Source organism: Saccopteryx bilineata, chromosome 10, assembly GCF_036850765.1.
Source record: "Saccopteryx bilineata isolate mSacBil1 chromosome 10, mSacBil1_pri_phased_curated, whole genome shotgun sequence".
NCBI classification, from domain to species: Eukaryota; Metazoa; Chordata; class Mammalia; order Chiroptera; family Emballonuridae; genus Saccopteryx; species Saccopteryx bilineata.
Genome location: NC_089499.1, coordinates 45,850,956 through 45,876,714, shown reverse-complemented (window position 1 = coordinate 45,876,714; position 25,759 = coordinate 45,850,956). Strand labels below are relative to the sequence as shown.

The following is a 25,759-nucleotide window of genomic DNA, read 5'->3' as shown; positions in this document are numbered from 1 at the left end:
AAATTGAAAGAGAAATAAAAAGCTTTCCAGACAAAACAAAAACTCAAGGAATTCACTACAACCAAACCAATGCTGCAAGAAATGCTAAGAGGCCTGTTGTAAACAGATCAAAGGAGAAAAAGAATATAGGAAAAGAGAAATACAGTTTTAAAGAATAAAATGGCAATAAACAACTACGTATCAATAATTTTTTTTTGTATTTTTCTGAGGCTGGAAACGGGGAGAGACAGTCAGAGAGACTCCCGCATGCGCCCGACCGGGATCCACCCGGCACGCCCACCAGGGGCGACGCTCTGCCCACCAGGGGCCGATGCTCTGCCCCTCCGGAGCGTTGCTCTGCCACGACTAGAGCAACTCTAGCGCCAGGGGCAGAGGCCAAGGAGCCATCCCCAGCGCCCGGGCCATCCTTGCTCCAATGGAGCCCTGGCTGCGGGAGGGGAAGAGAGAGACAGAGAGGAAGGAGGGGGAGGTGGAGAAGCAAATGGGCGCTTCTCCTATGTGCCCTGGCTGGGAATCGAACCTGGGTCCCCCGCACGCCAGGCCGACGCTCTACCGCTGAGCCAACCGGCCACGGCCTATATCAATAATTTTAAATGTAAATGGATTAAATGATCCGATCAAAAGACATAGGGTAGCTGCATGAATAAGAAAACGGAACCCAGGCCGTGGCCGGTTGGCTCAGTGGTAGAGCGTCGGCCTGGCGTGCGGAAGTCCCGGGTTCGATTCCCGGCCAGGTCACACAGGAGAAGCGCCCATCTGCTTCTCCACCCCTCCCCCGCGCCCATCTGCTTCTCCACCCCTCCCCCTCTCCTTCCTCTCTGTCTCTCTCTTCCCCTCCCGCAGCCAAGGCTTCATTGGAGCAAAGATGGCCCAGGCACTGGGGATGGCTCCTTGGCCTCTGCCCCAGGCGCTAGAGTGGCTCTGATCGCAACAGAGCGACGTCCCAGAGGGGCAGAGCATCACTCCCCGGTGGGCGTGCCGGGTGGATCCTGGTCAGGGGCATGCAGGAGTCTGTCTGACTGTCTTTCCTCGTTTCCAGCTTCAGAAAAATACAAAAAAAAAAAAAAAAGAAAGAAAACAGGACCCGCCTGACTAGGTGGTGATGCAGTGGATAGAGCGTCGGACTGGGATGTGGAGGATCCAGGTTCAAGACCCTGAATTCACCAGCTTGAGTGTGGGCTCATCTGGTTTGAGCAAAAGCTCACCAGCTTGGGCCCAAAGTCGCTGGCTGGAGCAAAGGGTTACTCAGGTCTGCTGAAGGCCCGCGGTCAAGGCACATATGAGAAAGCAATCAATGAACAACTAAGGTGTCGCAACGAAAAACTGATGATTGACGCTTCTCATCTCTCTCTGTTCCTATCTGTCTGTCCCTATCTATCCCTCTCTCTGACTCTGTCTCTGTAAAAAAACAACAAATAAACAAAAACAAAAACAAAAAACAGGACCCATACATATGCTGTCTACAAGAGACACACCTTAAAACAAAAGATGAACATAGACTGAAGATAAAAGGATGGAAAAAAATATTTCACGCAAATGGAAATGAAAAAAAAGCTGGAGTAGCAATACTTATATCAGACAAAATGAACTTTACAACAAAGGTTATAATAAGAGATAAAAAATGTCACTACATAATGATAAAGGGAGCAATCCAACAGGAAGATATAACCATTATGAATCTACACACCTAATATAGGAGCACCTAAATCTATAAAGCAGACTTTGATGGACTTAAAGGGCGAGATCAACAGCAATACTATAATAGTAGGGGATTTTAATACCCCACTAACATCACTAGATAGATCCTCAAGAAAGAAAATTAACAAAGAAACAGCAGACTTAAAGGACATATTAGATCAACTTGATTTAATAGATATCTTCAGAACCTTTCACCCTAAAGCAGCAGAATATACATTCTTTTCAAGTGCTCATGGTACATTCTCTAGGATAGACAACATGTTAGGGCACAAAAGTAGTCTCAACAAATTTAAGAAGATTGAAATCATATCAAGCACTTTCTCTGATCACAATGGCACGAAACTAGAAATCAACCACAACAAAAAAACTGAAAAATACTCAAACACTTGGAAACTAAATAGCATGTTATTAAATAACGAATGGGTTAACAATGAGATCAAAGAAATAAAAAGTTCCTAGAAACGAACGATAACGAGCATACATCAACTCAAAATTTATGGGAGGCAGCAAAAGCAGTCCTGAGAGGGAAGTTCGTAGCATTACAGGCAACCTTAAGAAGCTAGAAAAAGCTCAAATAAACAACTTGACCCTGCATCTAAAAGAATTAGAAAAAGAACAGCAAGTAAAGCCCAGAGCTAGTAGAAGGAAGGAAATAATAAAGATCAGAGCAGAAATAAATGACAGAGGTTAAGGAAACAATACAGAGGATCAATGAAACCAGGAGCTGGTTCTTTGAAAAGGTAAACAAGATCAATGAACCTTTAACCAGACTCAGCAAAAAAAAAAGTGAGAGGACTCAAATAAATAAAATTAGAAACGAGAGTGGAGAAATAACAACTGACACAAGAGAAATACAAAATATTGTAAGAAAATACTATGAAAAACTGTATGCCAAAAAACTAGACAACCTAGATAAAATGGACAAATTCCTTGAAACATGTAATCTTCCAAAAATTAATCTGGAAGAATTAGAAAACCTAAACAGACCAATTACAACAAGTGAGATTGAAACAGTTATCAAAAAACTCCCAAAAAAGAAAAGTCCCAGGCCTGATGGTTTCACAAGTGAGTTCTACCAAATATTCAAAGAAGAACTAACTCCTATCATTCGCAAGCTATTTCAAAAAATTCAAGAGAAGCCTGACCAGGCGGTGGCACAGTGGATAGAGCTTCAGACTGGGATGCCGAGGACCCAGGTTCGAGGCCCCGAGGTCGCCAGCTTGAGCGTGGGCTCATCTGGCTTGAGCAAAAAGCTCACCAGCTTGGACCCAAGGTCCCTGGCTCAAGCAAGGAGTTACTCGGTCTGCTGAAGGCCGGCGGTCAAGGCACATATGAGAAAGCAATCAATGAACAACTAAGGTGTTGCAATGCGCAACGAAAAACTAATGATTTAGACATGTTTTCTTTGAATATATGTACCCTGAATTATTAATGTCATCCCATTAACATTAATTAAAATTTATTAAAAAAAACCCAAAAACTAATGATTGATGCTTCTCATCTCTCCATTCCTGTCTGTCTGTCCCTGTCTATCCCTCTCTCTGTCTCTGTAAAAAAAAAAAAATTTCAAGAGGAAGGAAGACTTCCAAGCTCCTTTTATGAGGCAAGTATAATTCTGATTCCAAAACCAGGCAAAGACAACACAAAGAAAGAAAATTATAGGCCAATATCCCTGATGAATTTAGATGCTAAAATCCTCAATAAAATATTAGCAAAACGGATCTAGCAATATATGATAAAAATCATACACCATGATAAAGTGGGATTTATTCTTGGGAGGCAAGGCTGGTACAATATTCACAAATCAATCAATGTGATTCATCACATAAACAAAAAAGGAAGGAGAAAAACCATATGATAATTTCAATAGATGCAGAAAAAGCATTTGATAAAATCCAGCACCCATTCATGATCAAAACTCTCAGCAAAGTGGGAATACAGGGAACATACCTCAACATGATAAAAGCCATCTATGACAAACCCACAGCCAACATCATACTCAATGGGCAAAAATTAGAAGCAATCCCCTTAAGATCAGGAACAAGGCAGGGGTGCCCCCTTTCACCACTCTTATTCAACATAGTTCTGGAAGTCCTAGCCACAGCAATCAGACAAGAAAAAGAAATAAAAGGCATCCAAATTGGAAAAGAAGAAGCAAAACTATCATTATTTGCAGATGATATGATATTGTATATAGAAAACCCTAAAGTCTCCGTCAAAAAACTACTGGAGGCCCTGGCCGGTTGGCTCAGCGGTAGAGCGTCGGCCTGGCGTGCGGGGGACCCGGGTTCCATTCCCGGCCAGGGCACATAGGGGAAGCGCCCATTTGCTTCTCCACCCCCACCCCCTCCTTCCTCTCTGTCTCTCTCTTCCCCTCCCACAGCCGAGGCTCCATTGGAGCAAGGATGGCCCGGGTGCTGGGGATGGCTCCTTGGCCTCTGCCCCAGGCGCTAGAGTGGCTCTGGTCGCGACAGAGCGACGCCCCAGAGGGGCAGAGCATCGCCCCCTGGTGGGCAGAGCATCGCCCCTGGTGGGCGTGCCGGGTGGATCCTGGTCGGGCGCATGCGGGAGTCTGTTTGACTGTCTCTCCCCATTTCCAGCTTCAGAAAAATACAAAAAAACAAAAAAACAAAAACTACTGGACCTGATAAATGAATTCAGCAAGGTGGCAGGATATAAAATTAATACTCAGAAATCAGAGGCATTTTTATACACTAACAATGAACTGTCAGAAAGAGAAATTAAGGAAGCAATCCCCTTCACCATTGCAACCAAAAAAATAAAGTACCTAGGAATAAATTTAACCAGGGAGATTAAAGACTTGTACTCGGAAAATTATAAAACATTGATAAAAGAAATCAGGGAAGATACAAACAAGTGGAAGCATATACCGTGTTCGTGGTTAGGAAGAATAAACATCATTAAAATGTCTATATTACCCAAAGCAATTTATAAATTCAATGCAATACCGATTAAAATACCAATGACTTACTTCAAAGATATAGAACACATATTCCAAATATTTGTATGGAACCAAAAGAGAACATGAATAGCCTCAGCAATCTTGAAAAGGAAGAATAAAGTGAGAGGCATCACACTTCCGGATATCAAGTTATACTACAAGGCCATTGTACTCAAAACAGCATGGTACTGGCATAAGAACAGGCATATAGATCAATGGAACAGAACTGAGAACCCAGAAATAAACCCACACTTTTACAGACAACTGATATTTGACAAAGGAGGTAAGAGCATATATTGGAGTAAAGACAGCCTCTTCAACAAATGGTGTTGGGAAAATTGGACTGCTACCTGCAAAAAAATGATACTAGACCACCAACTTACACCATTCACAAAAATAAACTCAAAATGGATAAAAGACTTAAATGTAAGCCGTAAAACCATAAGCATCTTAGAAGAAAACATAGACAGTAAGCTCTCTGACATCTCTCACAGCAATATATTTGCTGATTTATCTCCATGGGCAAGTAAAATAAGACAGGATAAACAAATGGGACTATAGCAAACTAAAAAGCTTTTGCACAGCTAAAGACAATAAGAAAAGAATAAAAAGACAAACTACACAATGGGAGAATATACAGTTTGTCCGTAAAGTCAAGGTGCACTTTTGACCAGTCACAGGAAAGCAACATAAGACGACAGAAATGTGAAATCTGCACCAAATAAAAGGAAAACCCTCCCAGTTTTAGTAGGACAGCGGTTCTCAACCTGTGGGTCGCGACCCCAGCGGGGGTCGAACGACCAAAACACAGGGGTCGCCTAAAGCCATCATCGGAAAATACATATTTATTGTACAATACATTTTTAAATAAAATATGTATTTCTGATGGTGGCTTTAGGTGACCCCTGTGTTTTGGTCGTTCGACCCCCGCCGGGGTCACGACCCACAGGTTAAGGAACCACTGCTGTAGGATGATGTGGCAGCATGTACACATGCACAGATGATGACGTAACACTGTGTATACAGCGGAGCAGCCCACGGCCATGCTAGGCGAGATGTGGACGGTAGAGAGGAAAGTTCAGTGTGTTCTGTGGCTTGCTAAATTCAAATCTGTGACCAAAGTGCAACGTGAATATCGGCGCTTTTATAACAAAGCACCCCCACATAGGAATAACATTACTCGGTGGGATAAGCAGTTGAAGGAAACCCGCAGTTTGGTGGAGAAACCCCGTTATGGCAGGCCATCAGTCAGTGACAAGTCTGTAGAGGCTACGGGATAGCTACCTAAGGAGCCCTAAAAAATCTGTTCGTGAGCCCACATTGAGCTGCACTGAATAGGTATGAAACTGGGAGAGTTTTCCTTTTATTTTGTGCAGATTTCACATTTCTATTGTCTTTTGTTGCTTTCCTGTGACTGGTCAAAAGTGCACCATGACTTTACAGACACACTGTATTTGACAATACGTCTGATAAGGGGTTAATAACCAAAATTTATAAAGAACTTGTAAAACTCAATACCAGGAAGACAAACAATCCAATCAAAAATGGGCAAAAGAAATGAATAGACACATCTCCAAAGAGGACATACAGATGGCCAATAAGCATATGAAAAAATGCTCAACATCACTAACCATTAGAGAAATGCAAATTAAAACTGCAATGAGGTATCACCTCACACTAGTCAGAATGGTGCTCATCAACAAAACAACACAGAATTAAGTGCTGGCGAGAATGTGGAGAAAAGGGAACCCTCCTGAACTGCTGGTGGGAATGCAGACTGGTGCAGCCACTGTGGAAAAACAGTACAGAGATTCCTCAAAAAATCAAAAATCGAACTGCCTTTTGACCCAGGTATACCACTTTTAGGAATATACCCCAAGAACACCATAGCACTGTTTGAGAAGAAGAAACGCACCCCCATGTTTATGGTAGCATTGTTCACAATAGCGAAGATCTAGAAACAGCCCAAGTGTCCGTCAGTGGATGAGTGGATTAAAAAGCTTTGGTATGGCCTGACCTGTGGTGGTGCAGTGGATAAAGTGTCGACCTGGAAATGCTGAGGTCGCCGGTTCGAAACCCTGGGCTTGCCTGGTCAAGGCACATATGGGAGTTGATGCTTCCAGCTCCTCCCCCCTTCTCTCTCTCTCTCTGTCTCTCCCTCCTCTCTGTCTCTCTCTCTCTCCCTCTCTCTCTCCTCTCTAAAAATGAATAAATAAAAAAAATAAAAAAATAAAAAGCTTTGGTACATATATACTATGGAATACTACTCAGCCATAAGAAATGATGACATCGGATCATTTACAACAACATGGATGGACCCTGATAACATTATACTAAGTGAAATTTGTAAATCAGAAAAAAACTAAGAACTATATGATTTCATACATAGGTAGGACATAAAAATGAGACTCAGAGACATGGACAAGATTGCGGAGGTTAAGGGGTGGGGGGGAGGAGAGGGAGGGGGTTGGGGGAGGGGAGGGGCACAAAGAAAACCTGTTAGAAGGTGACAGAAGACAACTGGACTTTGGGTTATGGGAATGCAGCATAATCAAATGTCAAAATAACCTAGAGATGTTTTCTCTGAACATATGTACCCTGATTTATCAATGTCACCACATTAAAATTAATTAAAAAATAATCCTTTTCTCACAGCTATACAGAGATATTTGGTTGTCAGAGAGGCAGACTATATCAGATATTGCTAGCTGTTGGGTATACAATTAAAGTATATTTCCCAGGCTCCCTTGCAGTTGGGTATGATCATATCACTGAATTTTAGCCTAAAGAATATGAGAAGATACACGTGATACTTCAAGACCTGGTTCATAAAACCACCCATGAACACGCCTCCATTTCTTTTTGCTACCAGCAGCTGTGAATGATGATAAAGACTTAGGGGATAGCAGAGCTACAATAAAGACTTAGGGGATGGTAGAGTTACAAGATGGAAGGAGTCCAGTTCCTAAACAACTATGTGGGGCAAACTTGCCTAAAACAAACTTCAGAGGAATGGATACATGGAACAAACTGACAGCTGTCAGAGGACAGGGGGTTGGGGGGCTGGATGAAAAGTGAAGGGATTGGCAAGAAAACATGTAACACATACACAGAAAACAGTGTGGTGATAGACTGGGGGGGGGGGGGGGGGTTGGAAGTGGCCAAAGGAGGGGAAAATGGAGATGAAAGGAGACTTTGCTTGGGGCGATAGATACATGATGTAGTATGCAATGTTTGGTTGAGTTGTACACCTGAAGTATTTTGTAAACCAATGTCACCCCAATAAGTTCAATAAAACACGGCACTAGTAACTTCCAAAAAAATTAAAAACCAAACAAATTGCACTTGTGCTAAAGCTATTACTTGGTGTAGGAGTGGGGTGGGGTGGGTATTTGTTACCAGTCTATCCAGCATGTCCATAAGGGTAAACTTTCAACCACCCTAGTGTGAGTTACTCCACCTCCCCATGAACTATCTGCTTTTATCACCCATCCAGGAGTCTAGGCTATAAACAAGTAGTTCTTGAAATAAAAAGGAGTTCAGGGTACAAACTAATATTTTCTAGATAAGAAAAGAATTATATTAAAATCAGTTATCAGAAAGATGTAGTGCATTTTGTAGTAATAGTGATAAATTTCACCAAGAATTTTACATACATATATATATATATACATACATGTTTACATGAGTGGACTTTAGCTCTAGTCACAGACTGAATCAATTAGTTTCAAATAGAAAAGATTGGCCATGGCCAGCTGGCTTAGTGGATAAAGCATCGGCCTGGCGTATGGAAGTCCTGGATTCGATTACTGGAGAGGGCACACAGGAGAAGTGACTATTTGCTTCTCTCCCACTCCCTCTCCCCCTTCTCTCCCTCCCCCCTTCTCTACCTCTTCCCCTCTACAGGCAGTTGCTGGTTTGAGCATCTTCCCTGGGCACCACCAATAGCTGGGTTGGTCAGGATAGCTGGGCTGGTTAAGCGTTAGCCACAGGCACTTTTAAATTGTGTGAATCTATTATCTATGCAAAAAGTTAAACTGAAATAGAAGCAACTTTAAAGTGGGTAAGAAACAAAATACAATATGTGTTAAGTATTAGAGATATATGTTTACAATACGGGATTACAAAGAGAAGATTTACTTCTGAATGGGAAAGTTTGTAAAGGGAGAATTATTTCCATATGAGGGAGTTGGTCTAGAGTTGCTCTGTCCAACACGAAATTTGGACAGGTGGCTAAATTAAAATGAAATATCCAGTTTCTTAGTCATGCCAGTACATATTTCAAGTGCTAAATAAATAGCCACATATGGCTTGTGGCTACTACACTGAACACTGGAGATTTAGAACATTTTCAGTGTTGTACAGTCCTACTGGACAATGCTTGTCTACAGAAAGCTCTAAAAGAAATATCTGATGCTGCCTAGATGGCCTACAGGTAAAGGTCTGTAAGGTGAGGGAGGGTGCTTGTAAGCAGAGGGAGCAAGATCATTCAGTTCCAAAAGGGCAACATCTCCAGGAAAAACTAGTGAGTCAAAACATGAGTGGTTGGCGGAAGACAAGATGGCGCTGGAGTAGGTGGATGTACCAACATCCACCTCCCAGAACCAAAGTGGATTACAAACTAATTTTAAGAACTATCATCTGGAAAAACCAACTTTGGACTAAACTAAGAGGACTCTTCAACCAAGAAACACTGAAGAAGCCACACTGAGACTGGTTCTCTTTACCAAGCCACAGTCACAGAGCTCCAGGGAAAAGCAACCTGGTCTCATCTCTCCAGGCAGAGGAGAACATAGGCTCCATATCCACACATGCTGCAGATGGCTTTTCCAGTCTACCTGAATCATTACCAGCTAGAAGCAGCGGTCATTGGGACTTGGACGTGAGCTGCAAAGTATAGAATTGTGACAATTCCAGTGCCATGTGGACTTTTCCTAGATGTGGACTTTTCCTGGACTCCTGCTCCTTGTGACAGCTCCTAACAGACTGAACTGTGGTTGGGTTGCATTTTTCAGGGATTTGGCATGGTGTTGGGGCCAACTTGGACTTAGTGAACATGTTAAGGACACTACTCTTTTATGGACTTTTGCTGTATTGGCCAAGAGTTTGTTTAAAGGTTTTAATCACTGTAAAAAAAAAATAGAAGACTGGATAAAGATGTGGCACATATACACCATGGTATACTATTCAGCCATAAGAAATGATGACATCGGATCACTTACAACAAAATGGTAGGATCTTGATAACATTATATGGAGTGAAATAAGTAAATCAGAAAAAAACAAGAACTGCAGGATTCCATACATTGGTGGGACATAAAAACGAGACTAAGAGACATGGACAAGAGTGTGGTGGTTAGGGGGGCGGCGGGAGGGAAGGAGGGAGAGGGGGAGAGGGTGGGGGAGGGGTACAAAGAAAACTAGATAGAAGGTGACGGAGGACAATCTGACTTTGGGTGATGGGTATGCAACATAATTGAATGACAAGATAACCTGGACATGTTTTCTTTGAATATATGTACCCTGATTTGATGCCACCCCATTAAAATAAAGATTTATTTATTAAAAACAAAACAAAACATGAGGGGTTTGGTGAAAGGTGGTAAATGTGATGCCTGGTTGAAAAGTATGATGGGCCAAGTAACTCTTGAGCAGTTTACAGACAGACACACTAATTATAGAGAGCTGAAAGTCAAAAGATAAGACTGACTACTATCAACCTTCCCATTAACAAGTCGGTACTCAAGTTAATTATTCAGAAGTCATTAAGTTATGGAAAAACACCTACATGGTCTGTGAGTTTCTCTGTTTTGGTAATGTTGATATTCATTAGTGAGTTCAACAGAGGAAAGAGAGAAACATAAAATGGGTCAAACTGAGGAACCATTTAGTCTGATTTCCTGTCTTGGAGAGAAATACTGAAAGTAGTTGTTCTCCATGATGTTGAATGGAACTGACTATAGGTATTCCCCATAATATCACCATCTTTTCTAACTATCTAGTTAATACACACTTGCACACTACAAGAAACTATCACATTTACATTTAAAATCTTACAAAGATTTTTTTAAGAGAATTATTAGTTATATTCCTTTCTTCAATTATAATATTGCCTTTTATATATTTTTTTTAGTTTTTTTTTTTTTTGTATTTTTCTGAAGTTGGAAACAGGGAGGGAGGCAGTCAGATAGACTCCCGCATGCGCCCGACTGGGATCCACCCGGCACACCCACCAGGGGATGATGCTCTGCCCATCTGGGGTGTCGCTCTGCCGCAATCAGAGCCACTCTAGCGCCTGAGGCAGAGGCCATAGAGCCATCCTCAGCGCCCGGGCAAACCCCGCTCCAATGGATCCCCAGCTGCGGAAGGGGAAGAGAGAGACAGAGAAGAAGGAGAGGGGTAGGGGTGGAGAAGTAGATGAGCGCCTTTCCTGTGTGCCCTGGCCGGGAATTGAACCGGGGACTTCCACACGCCGGGCCGACGCTCCACCACTGAGCCAACCGGCCAGGGCCTTTTTCTTTTTAGTTTTAATGGAGTGACATTGATAAATCAGGGTACACATGTTCAGAGAAAACATCTCCAGATTATTTTGACATTTGATTATGTTGCATACCCCTCACTCAAAGTCAAATTGTCTTCTATTACCTTCTATCTGGTTTTCTTTGTGCCCCTCCCCTTCCCCCACCCCCTCCCTCTTCTTCACTCCCCCACCCCCGTAACCATCATACTCTTGTCCATGTCTCTGAGTCTTGTTTTTATGTCCCATCTATGTATGGAATCATATAGTTCTTAGTTTTTTCTGATTTACTTCTTTCACTCAGTATAATGTTATCAAAGTCCATCCATGTTATTATAAATGATCTGATGTCATCATTTCTATGGCTGAGTAGTATTCCATAGTATATATATACCAAAGCTTTTTAATCCACTCGTCCACTGATGGACACTTGGGCTGCTTCCAGATCTTCGCTATTGTGAACAATGCTGCCATAAACATGGGGGGAGCATTTCTCCTTTTCAAACCGTGCTATGGTGTTCTTGGGGTATATTCCTAAAAGTGGGATAGCTAGATTGAAAGGCAGGTCGATAAAATCCTACAAAGATTGTTTATACAAGAAAATAGACCTTTTATATGGAAAATGACATGATACTACACTGTCTAGAGAAGAATTTACTTCTTTATAGTTGGAATGAGAAAGTATTTCAGTCATCTAAAGATTTCATTTTTAATATTTTACCTAATAATAAAAATGAAGTGGGGAGGGGGAAAGGAGTAAAGAGGGACAAATATAAGGTGACACAAAATGATTTGACTTTGGGTGATGGGTATACAACACAATCAACAGTTCAAATGCCACTGAAATGTTTACCTGAAATCCATGTGCTCTTATTGATTAATGTCACCCATTAAATTTAATTTCTAAATAAAATAGTATTTTATCTAATAAATTATAGCAATGTAAAAAAAAATTTAAGTAAACTTTGCTTCCTTTCTGCAGCTGCAGCTCTGGGAGCAGGAGAGACCATGTGTACTAGCAGTATGCACAGCTGAACGGCCCCTGCTGCAGCAGCCAGCCCTCAAAGGCAGCAGTCATGAATCTTCAGAGGTCAGTGACTGCTCTGAGAATGCTACAGACACTACAACCAGAGATCTGCACATGTGCACTAACACACACCTTCAAACAGTTTCAGGAAGAACCCCACTACAAGCTGATTAGAATAGGGATAAGCGAGGTAGAGCTCACTGTCAGCTCAGTACAAATCTGGAGTGAGCAGCACGAATCCCCTCTCTATAAGAATAGACAACGCAGTTGAGGATTAATTTCTCTCACAAGCAGAATTCAAGAGAAGAGCGTGAAAACATTTATGAAAAGTCTATTTCCATGGTGAAATGTTTAGGTTAATGTTACATGAAAAAAGCAGGGTATAAAACTGTATATTCTATATTTCATCACATTTAAGATATTATTTGTAAACATCAGTTCAACTAAAAAAGAAAACATGCTTCTAAACTATGACACAATTCCAGTGAACAAAAATGAACATGGCAGCATTTTCCAAGGTAAGCAGCTCCCACGGTTGCCCCCTGATGTTTCACAGTTGCCCCCTCGTGAAATCCCTTCCCTCTGAGTGAGGGTGAAACTTGTGCCTTGCTTCTAACTAATTGAATACTGCAAAGGCTATCAGATGTCACTATCATGATAGATAGTAACTTCCGTTTTACTAGCCAACTCTCTTGCTGGGTTCAATAAAGCAAGCTGCCAGGTGATAGAGGACCATATGACAAAGAACTGAGGCTCTTTGTCCAACCACCTTCATGGAACTGAATCCTGCCAACAACCATAAAAGGGAGCTTAGAAGCAGATCCTCCCAAGTTGAGACTTCAAATGAGACCCCAACCTTCGGGCAGCTTGTGAGAGACCCTGCAGCAGAGGACCTAGTTAAGCTGTGCCTGGACACCTGACCCACAGAAACTGTAAGCTAATGAATGATTATGTGTGCTTTTTTGTTTTGCTTTTTTTTATTTTTTATTTTTTGTATTTTTCTGAAGTTGGAAATGGGGAGGCAGTCAGACAGACTCCCGCCATACAACCGACCAGGATCCACCCAGCATGCCCACCAGGAGGTGATGCTCTGCCCATCTGGGGTGTCGCTCTATTGCAATCAGAGCCATTCTAGTGCCTGAGGCAGAGGCCACAGAGCCATCCTCAGCGCCCAGGCCAACTCTGCTCCAATGGAGCCTTGGCTGCGGGAGGGGAAGAGAGAGACAGAGAGGAAGGAGAGGAGGAGAGGTGGAGAAGCAGATGGGCGCTTTTCCTGTGTGCCCTGGCCAGGAACCGAACCCAGGACTCCTGCACGCCAGGCTGACGCTCTACCACTGAGCCAACAGGCCAGGGCTATGTGTGCTTTTAAGACAATAAACTTGAGGTAATTTGTTACATAGCAACACATATTAAGGCAAAAAGTACTAAAGTTATATAAATTTGGAAAATACTATACACTGTCATAGAGACAGCAATGCATATTAGCTTTAACCCAGGCCTATTTCACTGGGTTGTTAGAATATGACATATATAAAATGGATAACACAGTACCTGACACACAGCAGGCATTCATCAAAGGTTAGTTCTCCATCTTCTCCCACCAAGTTCACATTATGAAAGAACACTTTCTCATATCTAGTGAATATTCTTTAAAGCCCAGAGTGACAAGAACCAAGCATGGCCTACCAGATCCTAGAGATTTACGTGATAATCTCTGTGTTCAGTCTATCCACATTAGCTCAGCTAGTGCTGGGCTATCCAGAAGAACTTAGTGCTATCCTACCAACTTCAAGATTTCACTGTCCACCAATTCCTTCACCAATTTCTCTGAGTTCCAGGCCCTTACAGGCTTTGAAAGCCATTTAGGCCCAGGTTTGAAGTCCCTACCACAGTTTTTCCTAGCTGAACTTGGTTTCCTCAGCTAGAAAATGGGAGTACCACTGACCTCAGTGTTACTGGGAGACTAAATGTGATGAAACACACAAGGCTTTGGCACACAGCAGTTATTCAAGACATACTCATTTCCTTTCCCCACCACCCTCTATTCTCCTCCTAAAAAAGTAAATGTTTTCCCTCTACCTTAATTTCTTTTTTGTTCTGTTACAAAGTATTCCCTCAAAATTCAATTTGTGCATGTGTTTTCCCCTAACATTTAGCACAGAACTCAGAACTAGAGATTTTTACATATGATTGGAATCAAAGAACTCATTGTCAATCCTCTCAATTTTCAGTTGAGGAAGCAGATTCAAGAGAGGCTAACAGACTTACTGTTACAAACCATAATGCTGTCAAATCTTGGCAAAAAGCCATACTAACACCCTCAAATAAAATTAATACAAAGGCAAAATGTTAACAGCCTAATAAAACTGGTTAGCAAGTTATATACCAGAAATTGAAACTGAATTAAAATGAATTCTTAGAATGTTGTAATTCTTTTCATCTATTCATGCTATTTCTACTTCCCAGTTAATTTTAAAACAATATAGTATGCACCTTGCCTCTCTAACAAGACTACACTTCATTAGCTCTACTCCTTCCCCTATTCCATACTCCTCAAACAACCTGACCATATATGATACTTATCGCCTATAGATAGATAACAAGGCACTATGAGGAACAGAATAAATGTCCTCTTTTCTGCTGTCAAGTAGTTCACAAGATGAAAAGAAACATACAAATGAAAAAGTGAGTATGATCAGTTCAAAGTGCCAAGTGTTAGATCCATCCAAATGAAGAAATGATCCAAGGAGGTAAAAAGGTCAAAATGGTCAGAGAAAAGGTCACAGAAGAGGTAGAGATGAGCTGGTTCTTGAAACAGGCTTTATTACGAAAGAGACAAGACATTCCAGTCACGTAAAACATTCTGGGAAAAGACAGAAGCAGAACTATAGAGGGCATACTCTGAAGTCAGTGAGAAGACCAACTTGGCTAGAGTCATCAGAATGGAGACTGCAGAATTAACCACCACATTATCAAGAGTCTTAACCTAGCTTGTACTTGTGCTTTGCTCTCTAGGCTATAGAAAGCCTTTAAAGTCTCTAAGCATGACTATGACAAATGAAAGCCATGTTCGAAGACAATTACTGGCAGTCAGTCATGCAGGGCTGGAACGGAGATGGATGTGAAGAAAAGTGCCTGAGCTAGGGTTATAGCAATGACAAAGCAATATGAGGAAAGAATCAACTGAATTAATTACTGATCAGTGGGAGTGAAAGGGAAATTCTGAGATTTATAATCTAAATCAGCAATTTTCAATCTTTTCATGTCATGGCACGCATAAATTAAACTCTGTGGCACAGGGTGCCCAAGTCCTTCTGATCGAGGCCTCCCAAAAAATAAATAAATAAATAATAAACTCTGTGGCACACCAAAAAATATATTTTTTGCCAATCTGACAAAAAAATAAAAAAGGTATAATTTTGATTCATTCACAACAGATGGCTATTGTGTTGGTTGTTATCATTTTTTTATTTGACAATCTAAGGGAAAAAAGGTCAGTGTCCCTGACTAAACAGTCAGGCATTGCATGCTCTAAAAATTCTTGCAGCATACTGGTTGAAAATTGCTGGTCTAAGTGAGAAAATCATAAACAGAAATAGGGAATTTCTGAAAGTGAAGGAAACCAAGAGATTAGTTTTAGATGTACTAGGTTTGAGATACCATTCAAAGTGAAAAATTTTGCAATAAAAATGTTGGAAATGAGAGTGAAGCTCAGAAAAGAAACGAAACTGAAGACAGATTTATCCATAATCATGGCCACCTATCACAACATGCCACCAACTTTCTATGCACCAAATTCAGTACATTCTATTACAAGCACAGGTATTGGCATTTACATATGAGGTCTCTGAGGCTTAGAAAGTTTCTATAATTTGCCCAGGGTCACATAACTCATTACTAGTAGCCAGGATTACCACCCAGATCTATTAAGAGCCCAAACTTTTATGCTGTACTGATCACTGGAATAGACTCACAGCTTATAACAATAATTACTAAATAACATCTCTGAGGGGGAAAAAAATACAGATAAAAAAATAAATAAAGCCCATGTTCAGAGAGAAAAAGAAAATTATCAAATGAGTCAGGAGTGCTTGAAGAGAGGATGAAGCCATAAAGTAGAACTACAAAAACAGCAAAGCCTAACATTTAAACACTGACTACGTACCTGTTGCTAAACTGAAGGCTCTTCAAGTAATCTCTCAGTGAATCCTCAATAAATGTATTAAGTGGGTCCTATTACCATCCCCACTTTAATTTTGGATATTTTTCTTTCTTTCCCTTTTTAAAGACTTTTATTTATTCATTTATTCATTTTAGAGGAGAGAAAGAGAGAAAAGAAGAAGCAGCAGGAGGGGAAGGAGGAGGAGGAGGAGGAGAAGGAGGAGGAGGAGGAGGAGGAGGAGGAGGAGAAGGAGAAGGAGGAGAAGGAGGAGGGGGGGGGAAAGGGGGGAGGAGCAGGAAGCATCAACTCCCATATGTATCTTGACCAGGCAAGCCCAGGGTTTTGAACCGGTGACCTCAGCATTCTAGGTCAACGCTCTATCTACTGCACCACCACAGGTCAGGCCTACCACCCCCACCTTTACAGACAAGGAAACAGACAGGTAGGTATTTTGGTACAACTATAAAGCTGTAAGCAAAGGAGTCAAGATTTGAACCCAGGTTTAAACCACTATGCTCTGAGAGGGCCAGAGATTGGCTTCCCAATACTTAAAAGATTTAACAACAAATGAGACTTTCCTTTTTAAATTTGAAGAATGAAATGTGTCAACATTTAGAAGATGTGTGTAACTCAGTGAACTAAAATTTTCCAAATAGCCTGACCTGTGGTGGCGCAGTGGATAAAGCGTCGACCTAGAAATGCTGAGGTCGCCGGTTCGAAACCCTGGGCTTGCCTGGTCAAGGCACATATGGGAGTTGATGCTTCCAGCTCCTCCCCCCTTTCTCTCTATCTGTCTCTCCTCTCTCCTCTCTCTCTCTCTCTCTCCCTCTCCTCTCTAAAAAAAAAAAAACAACAACAAAAATCAATAAATAAAATATTTAAAAAATTTAAAAAAAAAAATTTTTTTCCAAATAACCAGGTGCTTGATGTTATAAAATCATGCATATGTAAAAGATCCATTCCAAGTGCAAGGTAGACCAATGAATTTGCATTAACAAGAGAATGAAAAGCTCATTGACAGGGTTTCAGATTCTACACTGCAATCAATCTTTAAAAAAACACCACTCTTTTTTTTTGTGACAGAGACAGATAAGAGACAGAGAGAGGGACAGATAGGGACAGAGAGACAGGAACGGAGAGAGATAAGAAGCATCAATTCTTTGTTGTAGCACCTTAGTTGTTCATTGATTGCTTTCTCATATGTGCCTTGACTGGGGGGCTACAGCAGACCAAGTAACCCCTTACTCAAGCCAGCGACCTTGGGTTCAAGCTGGTGAGCTTTGCTCAAACCAGATGAGCCCACGCTCAAGCTGGCGACCTCGGGGTTTCGAACCTGGGTCCTCCACATCCCAGTCCGACGCTCTATCCACTGCGCCACCACCTGATCAGGCAAAACCATCACTCTTGAGTTTGGCTGTAGCATCAAAGGTGAGTAAGTAGAGTATCCAAAAAATATATACACCCCTTTTCCAACTATCTATCTGTGTGAGGTCAGATTTTTTCAATTATAACATTTTACAACACATTAAATGAAGGAAAAAAAAGATGTGATAAGCTAGATGTCATTAATTCAGCCACACAATAGAGGTAAAAAAAATGTGACACAAAGACATTTGTCACTAAACATTTTGTTTTAGAAAATAGTTTTTGTTCATAAAAATGTTAGTTATAATTCATTATTTTTAATGAGTTAAATAAATTTTTTAATTTCTCCATTTTATTTTATTAATTTATTTATTCATTTTAGAGAGGAGAGGGAGAGAGAGAGAGAGAGAGAGAGGAGAGAGAGAGAGGAGAGAGAGAGAGAGAGAAGGGGGGAGGAACTGGAAGCATCAACTCCCACATGTGCCTTGACCAGGCAAGCCCAGGGTTTCGAACTGGCGACCTCAGCATTTCCAGGTCGACGCTTTATTCACTGCGCCACCACAGGTCAGGCCCTAATTTCTCCATTTTAGTTTCTATTAAGTATTGACAGATCAAATCCACATTAAACAAAGAACATTACCCAGTATTACTGTTATATCATCATACATAGGTATCTTACACTGTCATAGCTCATTGAATCCTGGTAACTATATGAGGGAAGTGGTAGTATTCCTACTGACCAATGAGGAAATTAAGTCTGCAAAGTCCATTCACTTGCCCAATATACCCCAGGTAGGATGTGGCCAAGCCAGTACTGGAAACCAGGTATGTCTGACCCCAAAGACTTTGCTTTTAATTGTTATAACACTCTACTGAGTCCTTGAGTAGATGTCAAAACATAACAGGCTTTCCGCCTGACCAGGCGGTGGCGCAGTGGATAGAGCATCGGACTGGGATGCGGAGGATCCAGGTTCAAGACCCCGAGACCCCCCAGTTAGAGTGCGGACTCATCCGGTTTGAGCAAAGCTCACCAGCTTGGACCCAAGGTTGCTGGCTCGAGCAAGGGGTTACTCGGTCTGCTGAAGGCCCATAGTCAAGGCACATATGAGAAAGCAATCAATGAACAACTAAGGTGTCGCAACGAAAAACTAATGATTGATGCTTCTCATCTCTCTCCGTTCCTGTCTGTCCCTCTCTCTGATTCTTTCTGTCTCTGTAAAAAAATAAATAAATAAATAACAGGCTTTCCATAAATATGTTTTAAGCTGTTGGATATTAAGAACAATTGGCATTTTAAATCAATGAATAGAATTGTATGACTTACTTTATATATTTCTTCATATGTTTCTTCATCAATTTCTATAGTAGTCACAGTTTCTTCCACATCTCCCAATATCATATTTAAGTGTTGATCATAAGCCTGAAGTGGGAGGGTAAGGGACCAAGAAATTCAATAAGTTAAGAAACAATTAACAGGGCTTATATGCAAATTGCTCAAATACAATTAACACACAATACTTATACTGGCAGTCCCTGAGTTATAGGTTCTGTAGGTTTGTTCTTAAGTTCAATTTGTACGCAATTTGAAACAGGTACATTTACCTATTAAATGCAACTTAGACAAATGTTTGTCTTAATATAGTATTTATTATTACCTTTATGTACATATAAATACCTAAACATTTTCAAACCTACAGAACCTATCTCATTCATAACTGCCTGTACCAAAAACTATTATATACAAATAAAAAATAACCTTCCTGTGTAAATACACCATTTTTTTGAACATCATTTCCAACAATAACTGAGATGACCTGATAAAAATACAGATCTGTTTAAATGGCCAAAAATGAATTTACTCAAAATAACTGCAATTATTTTAAAGTGTTCACCCTACTTATTATTTAAGGCACTTACATCAATTATAATAATAAATAATGAATCATGAAAAATTGCAAATCCATCACTTTTCAGTAGACTTTCTTCAATTCCATCTATAACAGTGTGACAAGAAAGATACAGTAAAGAAAAAAATTTCTTTGTTTAATTGCTAAGATGATGGCATTACTGTCTTCTAAAGATACAAGACACTATCATTCAATCCTCCCTGTCCTAAACACCATAAGGTAATGTAATAAAGCAACACCCTGCACATTTATAACCTAGCAAGAACTATGTTTGGCACCCATGGGCTCAATCAATAAATACTGAATCTCAGATATTCGGAGATGTCCTCAATCCAAGCTCCAAACTTCATGCATTCTACTAAAAGGTGAACCTCCAGGGGCCTTATTCAGAACCCACTTAAGCTTACTTTTAACAAAGTGTTAAATGACTTACCAGCTCACATCAAAATAAAAGTAGCCAATCAGCCACATGGGGAACTGGCAAGGCACAGCACATTAACAAGAGCAAAAATCTATAGATTAGAGTCAGAAAACAAACAAAAGGATGGGGGCCGTTCAGTGCAGTCAATCGAATCTATCAATATATAGGGAACTGAAGAAACTTCCAAGAGTTAGGGCATATGTCTGTCCCAGGGTTTCTCTCCATGTGCCACCGCCTGTCCACATGATTAAGCTCAATTCTGTTTTCTTGGCAAAGTTACCACTATTCCTCACTTCTTGGGGTTTCTCTTCTCTTAAGGCTCGCTATATATTAAGACCACAATCTCCCTAGGTCCCTACCGCCTTTCCAAGAATATCAGATTCTTTACCTTTAGGTATTATGAAATGTTAAAGGGTGTTCTTTAAGAAAAAGAAAAAGAGGGAAGACATGCTGCTCGCACCATGTCAAAGAAAAAAGGACTGAGCACAGAAGAGAACCTGCATAATGAAAAAGTTTTTTGAGATGAAAGATGTATAAATATTTCAATTAAGACACAGAGAAGATTGCTCCCAAAGAGAAAGAAATTACTGCTGCATCAGTAAAAATCCTTTAAAGCTTAGTTGATGATGGAATGGTTGACTGTGAGAGGACTGGAACATCTAATTATTAGGCTTTTCCAAGTAAAGCTCTTCATGCAAGGAAACATAAGCTGGAGGTTCTGGAGTTTCAGTTATCTGAGGGATACCAAAAGCAAGCAAACCTGCAGAAAAGCATCAAGAAAGCTAAATTTGGCTGACATAAAACAGAAGAGCAATGCGGAGCTGATGCTTCCTGCTCCATCCCTCTTCTTTCGCTTGCTCTTCTCTAAAATTGAAAAAAAAAGATTTGGCCTGATCTGCTCTTCCCCCGCCTTCTCTCTTTCTCTCTCTGTCCCCTCTCTCTAAAATGAATTTTAAAAAAGAAAAGGAAGATCAAACCAGGCTAGCAAAAGAGCTTTCTTCACTTTGAGACTAAATGGAAGTCAAAGGCCGAAGTAGAAAAATACAACGAATGTGATGCCAAGCATATAAAGTAGCCAAAGAAGCTGCTAACAGACGAACTGATAACATATATGCAATAAAATCTTGGGCCAAAAAAAAATTTGGGTTCAACGAAAATAAAATCGATAAAAATTTTGGAATTCCAGAAGACACTGACTACATAGACTAAAGTGCTTGATACTGGTCAAGGATCTGTGTGCCTGTGAATATGTAAATATTTTATATTATCCAACCAAACGTACAGAATTGTCATTTACTTGCAATTGTGATGATCATTTCATTAATATAAAATAAAGTATAAGGTATAAAAAATTTGTTTTTAAAAGATAAATATCAACAATGAAATGGCAATAAATACATATCTATCAACAAATGAATCTAAAAAACTGAAACAAAGAAGCAGAACAGAAACAGACTCATAGATACAGAGAATATTTCCGTAGTTGCCAGATAGGAGTGGGGGTTGGGGGATGGATGAACAAGGTAAGGGAATCAAGAAGTACAAATTGGTAGTTACAGAATAGTCATGGGGATGTAAAGGATAACATGAGGAATACAGTCAATAATATTCTAATAACTATTTTTGGTGCCAGTTGGTTACTAGATTTATCAGGATGACCACTTAGTAAGTTATATAATGTCTAATACTTGGGGTGTAATAAGTTAATATTAACATAACATTAACTTATTAATATCAGTTTATAATATTAGTATGACAACTGTAATTGAAAATTTTTTAAAAAGTTCCATCTAGTCATAAAAACTATTTAGATTATAAAGGATTTAGAGTGTGATGGTTACGGGGAGGGGCACAAAGAAAACCAGATAGAAGGTGACAGAAGACAATTTGACTTTGGGTGAGGGGTATGCAACATAATCAAATGTCAAAATAATCTGGAGATGTTTTCTCTGAACATATGTACCCTGATTTATCAATGTCATCCCATTAAAACTAATTTAAAAAATGTTAAAACAGCCCTGGCCGGTTGGCTCAGCGGTAGAGCGTCGGCCTAGTGTGCGGAGGACCCGGGTTCGATTCCCGGCCAGGGCACACAGGAGAAGCGCCCATTTGCTTCTCCACCCCTCCGCCGCGCTTTCCTCTCTGTCTCTCTTCCCCTCCCGCAGCCAAGGCTCCATTGGAGCAAAGATGGCCCGGGCGCTGAGGATGGCTCTGTGGCCTCTGCCCCAGGTGCTAGAGTGGCTCTGGTCGCAACATGGCGACGCCCAGGATGGGCAGAGCATCGCCCCCTGGTGGGCAGAGCGTCGCCCCTGGTGGGCGTGCCGGGTGGATCCCGGTGGGGTGCATGCAGGAGTCTGTCTGACTGTCTCTCCCTGTTTCCAGCTTCAGAAAAATGAAAAAAAAAAAAAAAATGTTAAAACACTAAAAAAATAAAAAATAAAGAATTTATATGCACTCTGATCAATGATTTTCAAGAAAGATTAAGCAAAATAGGTGCTCAAAAATATTTATAACAAGATCTCATTTATTTTTTTAGAAATGGTTTATATAGTATAAATATATGCATATGGACATATATATAAATATATACAGGTAAATACACAAAAAAAATCTGAAAGACTCTAGACCAAATTTTTAACAGTGATTACCAATAGAAGAAATGAAATTTCACCTTTTACTCTATGTATTTCTGTGCTGTTTAATTTTTTTCACAAGAAAATGAAAATTCATGTATATGTCAATAATTTAAAGAACTTTTAAGAATGGAGAAATGTTATTTGCAAATAAGCAGAAGGTAAAATGAATGAAATGAAACAATCATTTCTGTTAAGAGAAAAAAGTTACTAATATGAATAAAATACAATTATATTTGACTTTTAGAAAAATGAGTGACCTTCTACCTCGTTCTCCCCTACATTCAAAATGCTCTTCCACAGTGGACAGTTTTTACATTTCAAGGGGGTGACAATAGGGAGGAATGACAAGGAAATCATCTGATTTCAAGGTAATTTCATAAATTTACTTACATGTAATCTACCTCGAAGCTCTCTGTCATTTCTCATTTTCACATAAATTCGCTCATCCAGGCTGAGCCTGATAAGATCCAAGGGCTCTTCTACGGTGTTGGTAGTTTGTTGCTGATGAAAGAAACAAGCTTAGTAATATAGTTACTAAAGAGAATGTAGGCCCTGGCCGGTTGGCTCAGTGGTAGAGCATCGGCCTGGCGTGCAGAAGTCCCGGGTTCGATTCTGGCCAGGGCACACAGGAGAAGCGCCCATCTGCTTCTCCATCCCTCCCCCTCTCCTTCCTCTCTGTCTCTCTTCCCCTCCTGCAGCCGAGGCTCCATTAGAGCAAAGATGGCCTGGGTGCTGGGGATGGCTCCTAGGCCTCTGCCCCAGGTGCTAGAGTGGCTCTGGTCGCAGCAGAGCGACGCCCCGGAGGGGCACAGCAACGCCCCCTGGTGGGCGTGCCGGGTGGATCCCGGTTGGGTGCATGCGAGAGTCTGTCTGACTGTCTCTCCCCGTTTCCAGCTTCAGAAAAATACAAAAAAAAAAAAAAAAAAAGAGAGAGAGAGAGAATGTAGTGCTCAAATCAATACTTGCTGTGTAACTGTGGGCAAATAACACAACTCCTCTTTATCTTAGTCTCATAATTTGTAATATGTGGATTAGAATAGTATCTACCTAATACTGTTGCTGTGAGACTTAAATGACATATATGAAGGCTTAGAACAGTACCTAGCATAAAGTGCTATACAAATGAAAGCTGAAACACACATACACAGGAAGGAGTTATACAGCAACATAATCATTACTGTACTTTGTTCTCTCAAAATCCAAACTGCCTGACCCAATGTCAGGATATAAGCAGTCACTTTCAGGAATGTTAGCTTTACTTCAAATATCATTTAGTAATTTGAGAAACATTCACTTAATGACTACTACACACTAGTCAGAATGCTAAGTAGAGGTGAGTTTTTATGGAAGACTGTTCAGTACAGGGCAGGCTAACTTTAGGGTGCCACATGGCCAATAAAAAAAAACATTTAGCAGGCAGTATAGAATACTGACTGATAGCACTAGCTCCAGTGTAAAGCAGTGTGAGTTCAACTCCACTCTGACACAGATGAAAAATTATGCTGTCTCAGTTTGTCTATAAAATGAGGAAGCCACAATTTCCCTTCATGATTCTTATAAGGATTAAATTAGCTACTCTTTAAATAGTATCCGGCAAACAGAAAGTATTTATAAATGGTTGTCACTGTTTCTATTGAAGAACCATTGGAAACACATCTCAGGGAGAGATCAGAGCCCGCATGACTTGGGGTCATCCATGTGTAAGGGATGGATGATGCCAGTAGAGTTGATCAAATTATTCAAGGAGAGCTTTTTCAGTGAGTACACAAGACTAGTAACGGGGAGAAAAAAATTCTGAGCTCAACTGGTCCCCATCCCTAGTTCAATGGGTATTTTTAAGGACCAACTAACCAAGTAGATTACAATGATACAGATGTCAGTCCTTGCCATCAAAAAGCTCATTCTAGTCAAGAGAGGCATGTAAATAATTACAACACCCACATGACAGAGGCCTACTGCTCCTTTAGTCTCAGGATGGAATGCCCACTGTCTACCCTTTTCATCCCATAGCTTTAAATATTTCCCTTTCAAAGAGGTCTCCCTGATTATCCAATCCATTCACTCAATAAATGCGTTTTCCAGCAATGTTCTAAACCCAGAGGACAGAGCAGTAAATAAAACTCCTGCTCTTAGAAAATTCACATGGGGTAGGGGCAGGAGATAAGACATTAATCAAAGCTTGTACTTTAACATAAACAAATAACATGCTATGAAGTAAAAAATAGACTGGAGAGAATACTATTTTATGTAGGAGGCCAAAAAAATCCTCTTCGATGAGGTGAGATTTCAGTTAGAAGCTGTGGCCTGACCCAAGTATACCCGAAGCATACTTGGGAAAGAAGGGAAGAGTAGGCGAGAAAGCCTATAGGACTATCAGTTCTACTGTTCACCAGTTCCTTGCTTGCTGCCTTCATACCACATCACAGTTCCTATATAGCGAAAACATTTGTTTACTTTTTAATTTTCCCATTGAGGGAGACAAAGAGAGGGGGAGGGAAAGACAGAAAGAAACGTCAACTCCTTGTTTCACTTAGTTGTCCCATTTAGTTGTGTACGTATTGACTGCTTCTGGTACGTGTCCCGACACGGGGTAGAACCCAGGGCCTCTGGCCCACCGGGTGGGCGCTTTATCCACGGAGCCACCCGACTGGGGCATATTTGTTTACTTTGTATCTGTCGTCCTCCACAGTACAAGCTCCAAGTAGGACCAGGATTATCTATGTCAATGCCGTGTCCCTGGTGCTTAGCACGGTGTCTAACCATACAAATCTGATGTTAAGTATTTGTTAAATGAGTAATAATTGTTGCGCTCAGTAATGATAAACTGCTTCACATTATTACCACGCTAACAGAATTTAAACAGCTCCGTGAACCAGGTAAGAATAATTACTCCCACTCTTTGGATAAAGATGAGACTCCGAGGAAGGAAATGACCAGCGGCCGGCTTAACTAGTTTTCCGGCGGACTTCTAACAAGAAAAGACTTCAGGGCCCGAGGCAAACATTCCAGGCCGTGAGGACCCGGAAAAATGGCGGCATGATAGGCTACCTTCCTATGAGTTTGGA

The 25,759-nt window shown here is 40.8% G+C and overlaps 1 protein-coding gene, 1 non-coding gene and 1 pseudogene across 2 annotated transcripts in view; 2 read left to right on the top strand and 1 right to left on the bottom strand.

The window, feature by feature from the left end:
• The window catches only part of LSM3 (LSM3 homolog, U6 small nuclear RNA and mRNA degradation associated), a 31,814-nt gene that overhangs the window by 5,946 nt on the left and 109 nt on the right, over positions 1-25,759 (bottom strand). Inside the window, exons 2-3 of the mRNA XM_066244316.1 lie at positions 23,085-23,195; positions 19,055-19,150 (exon numbers count right to left, since the gene is read on the bottom strand). Coding sequence (XP_066100413.1) covers positions 19,055-19,150; positions 23,085-23,195 — 207 coding nt within the window. The remainder of the gene's footprint in view (positions 1-19,054; positions 19,151-23,084; positions 23,196-25,759) is intronic.
• Positions 20,520-21,267, top strand: LOC136314681 (meiotic nuclear division protein 1 homolog; annotated as a pseudogene).
• TRNAT-AGU (transfer RNA threonine (anticodon AGU)) lies at positions 22,074-22,149 on the top strand. Its single transcript has one exon. It is a non-coding gene; the product is annotated as a tRNA-Thr (tRNA).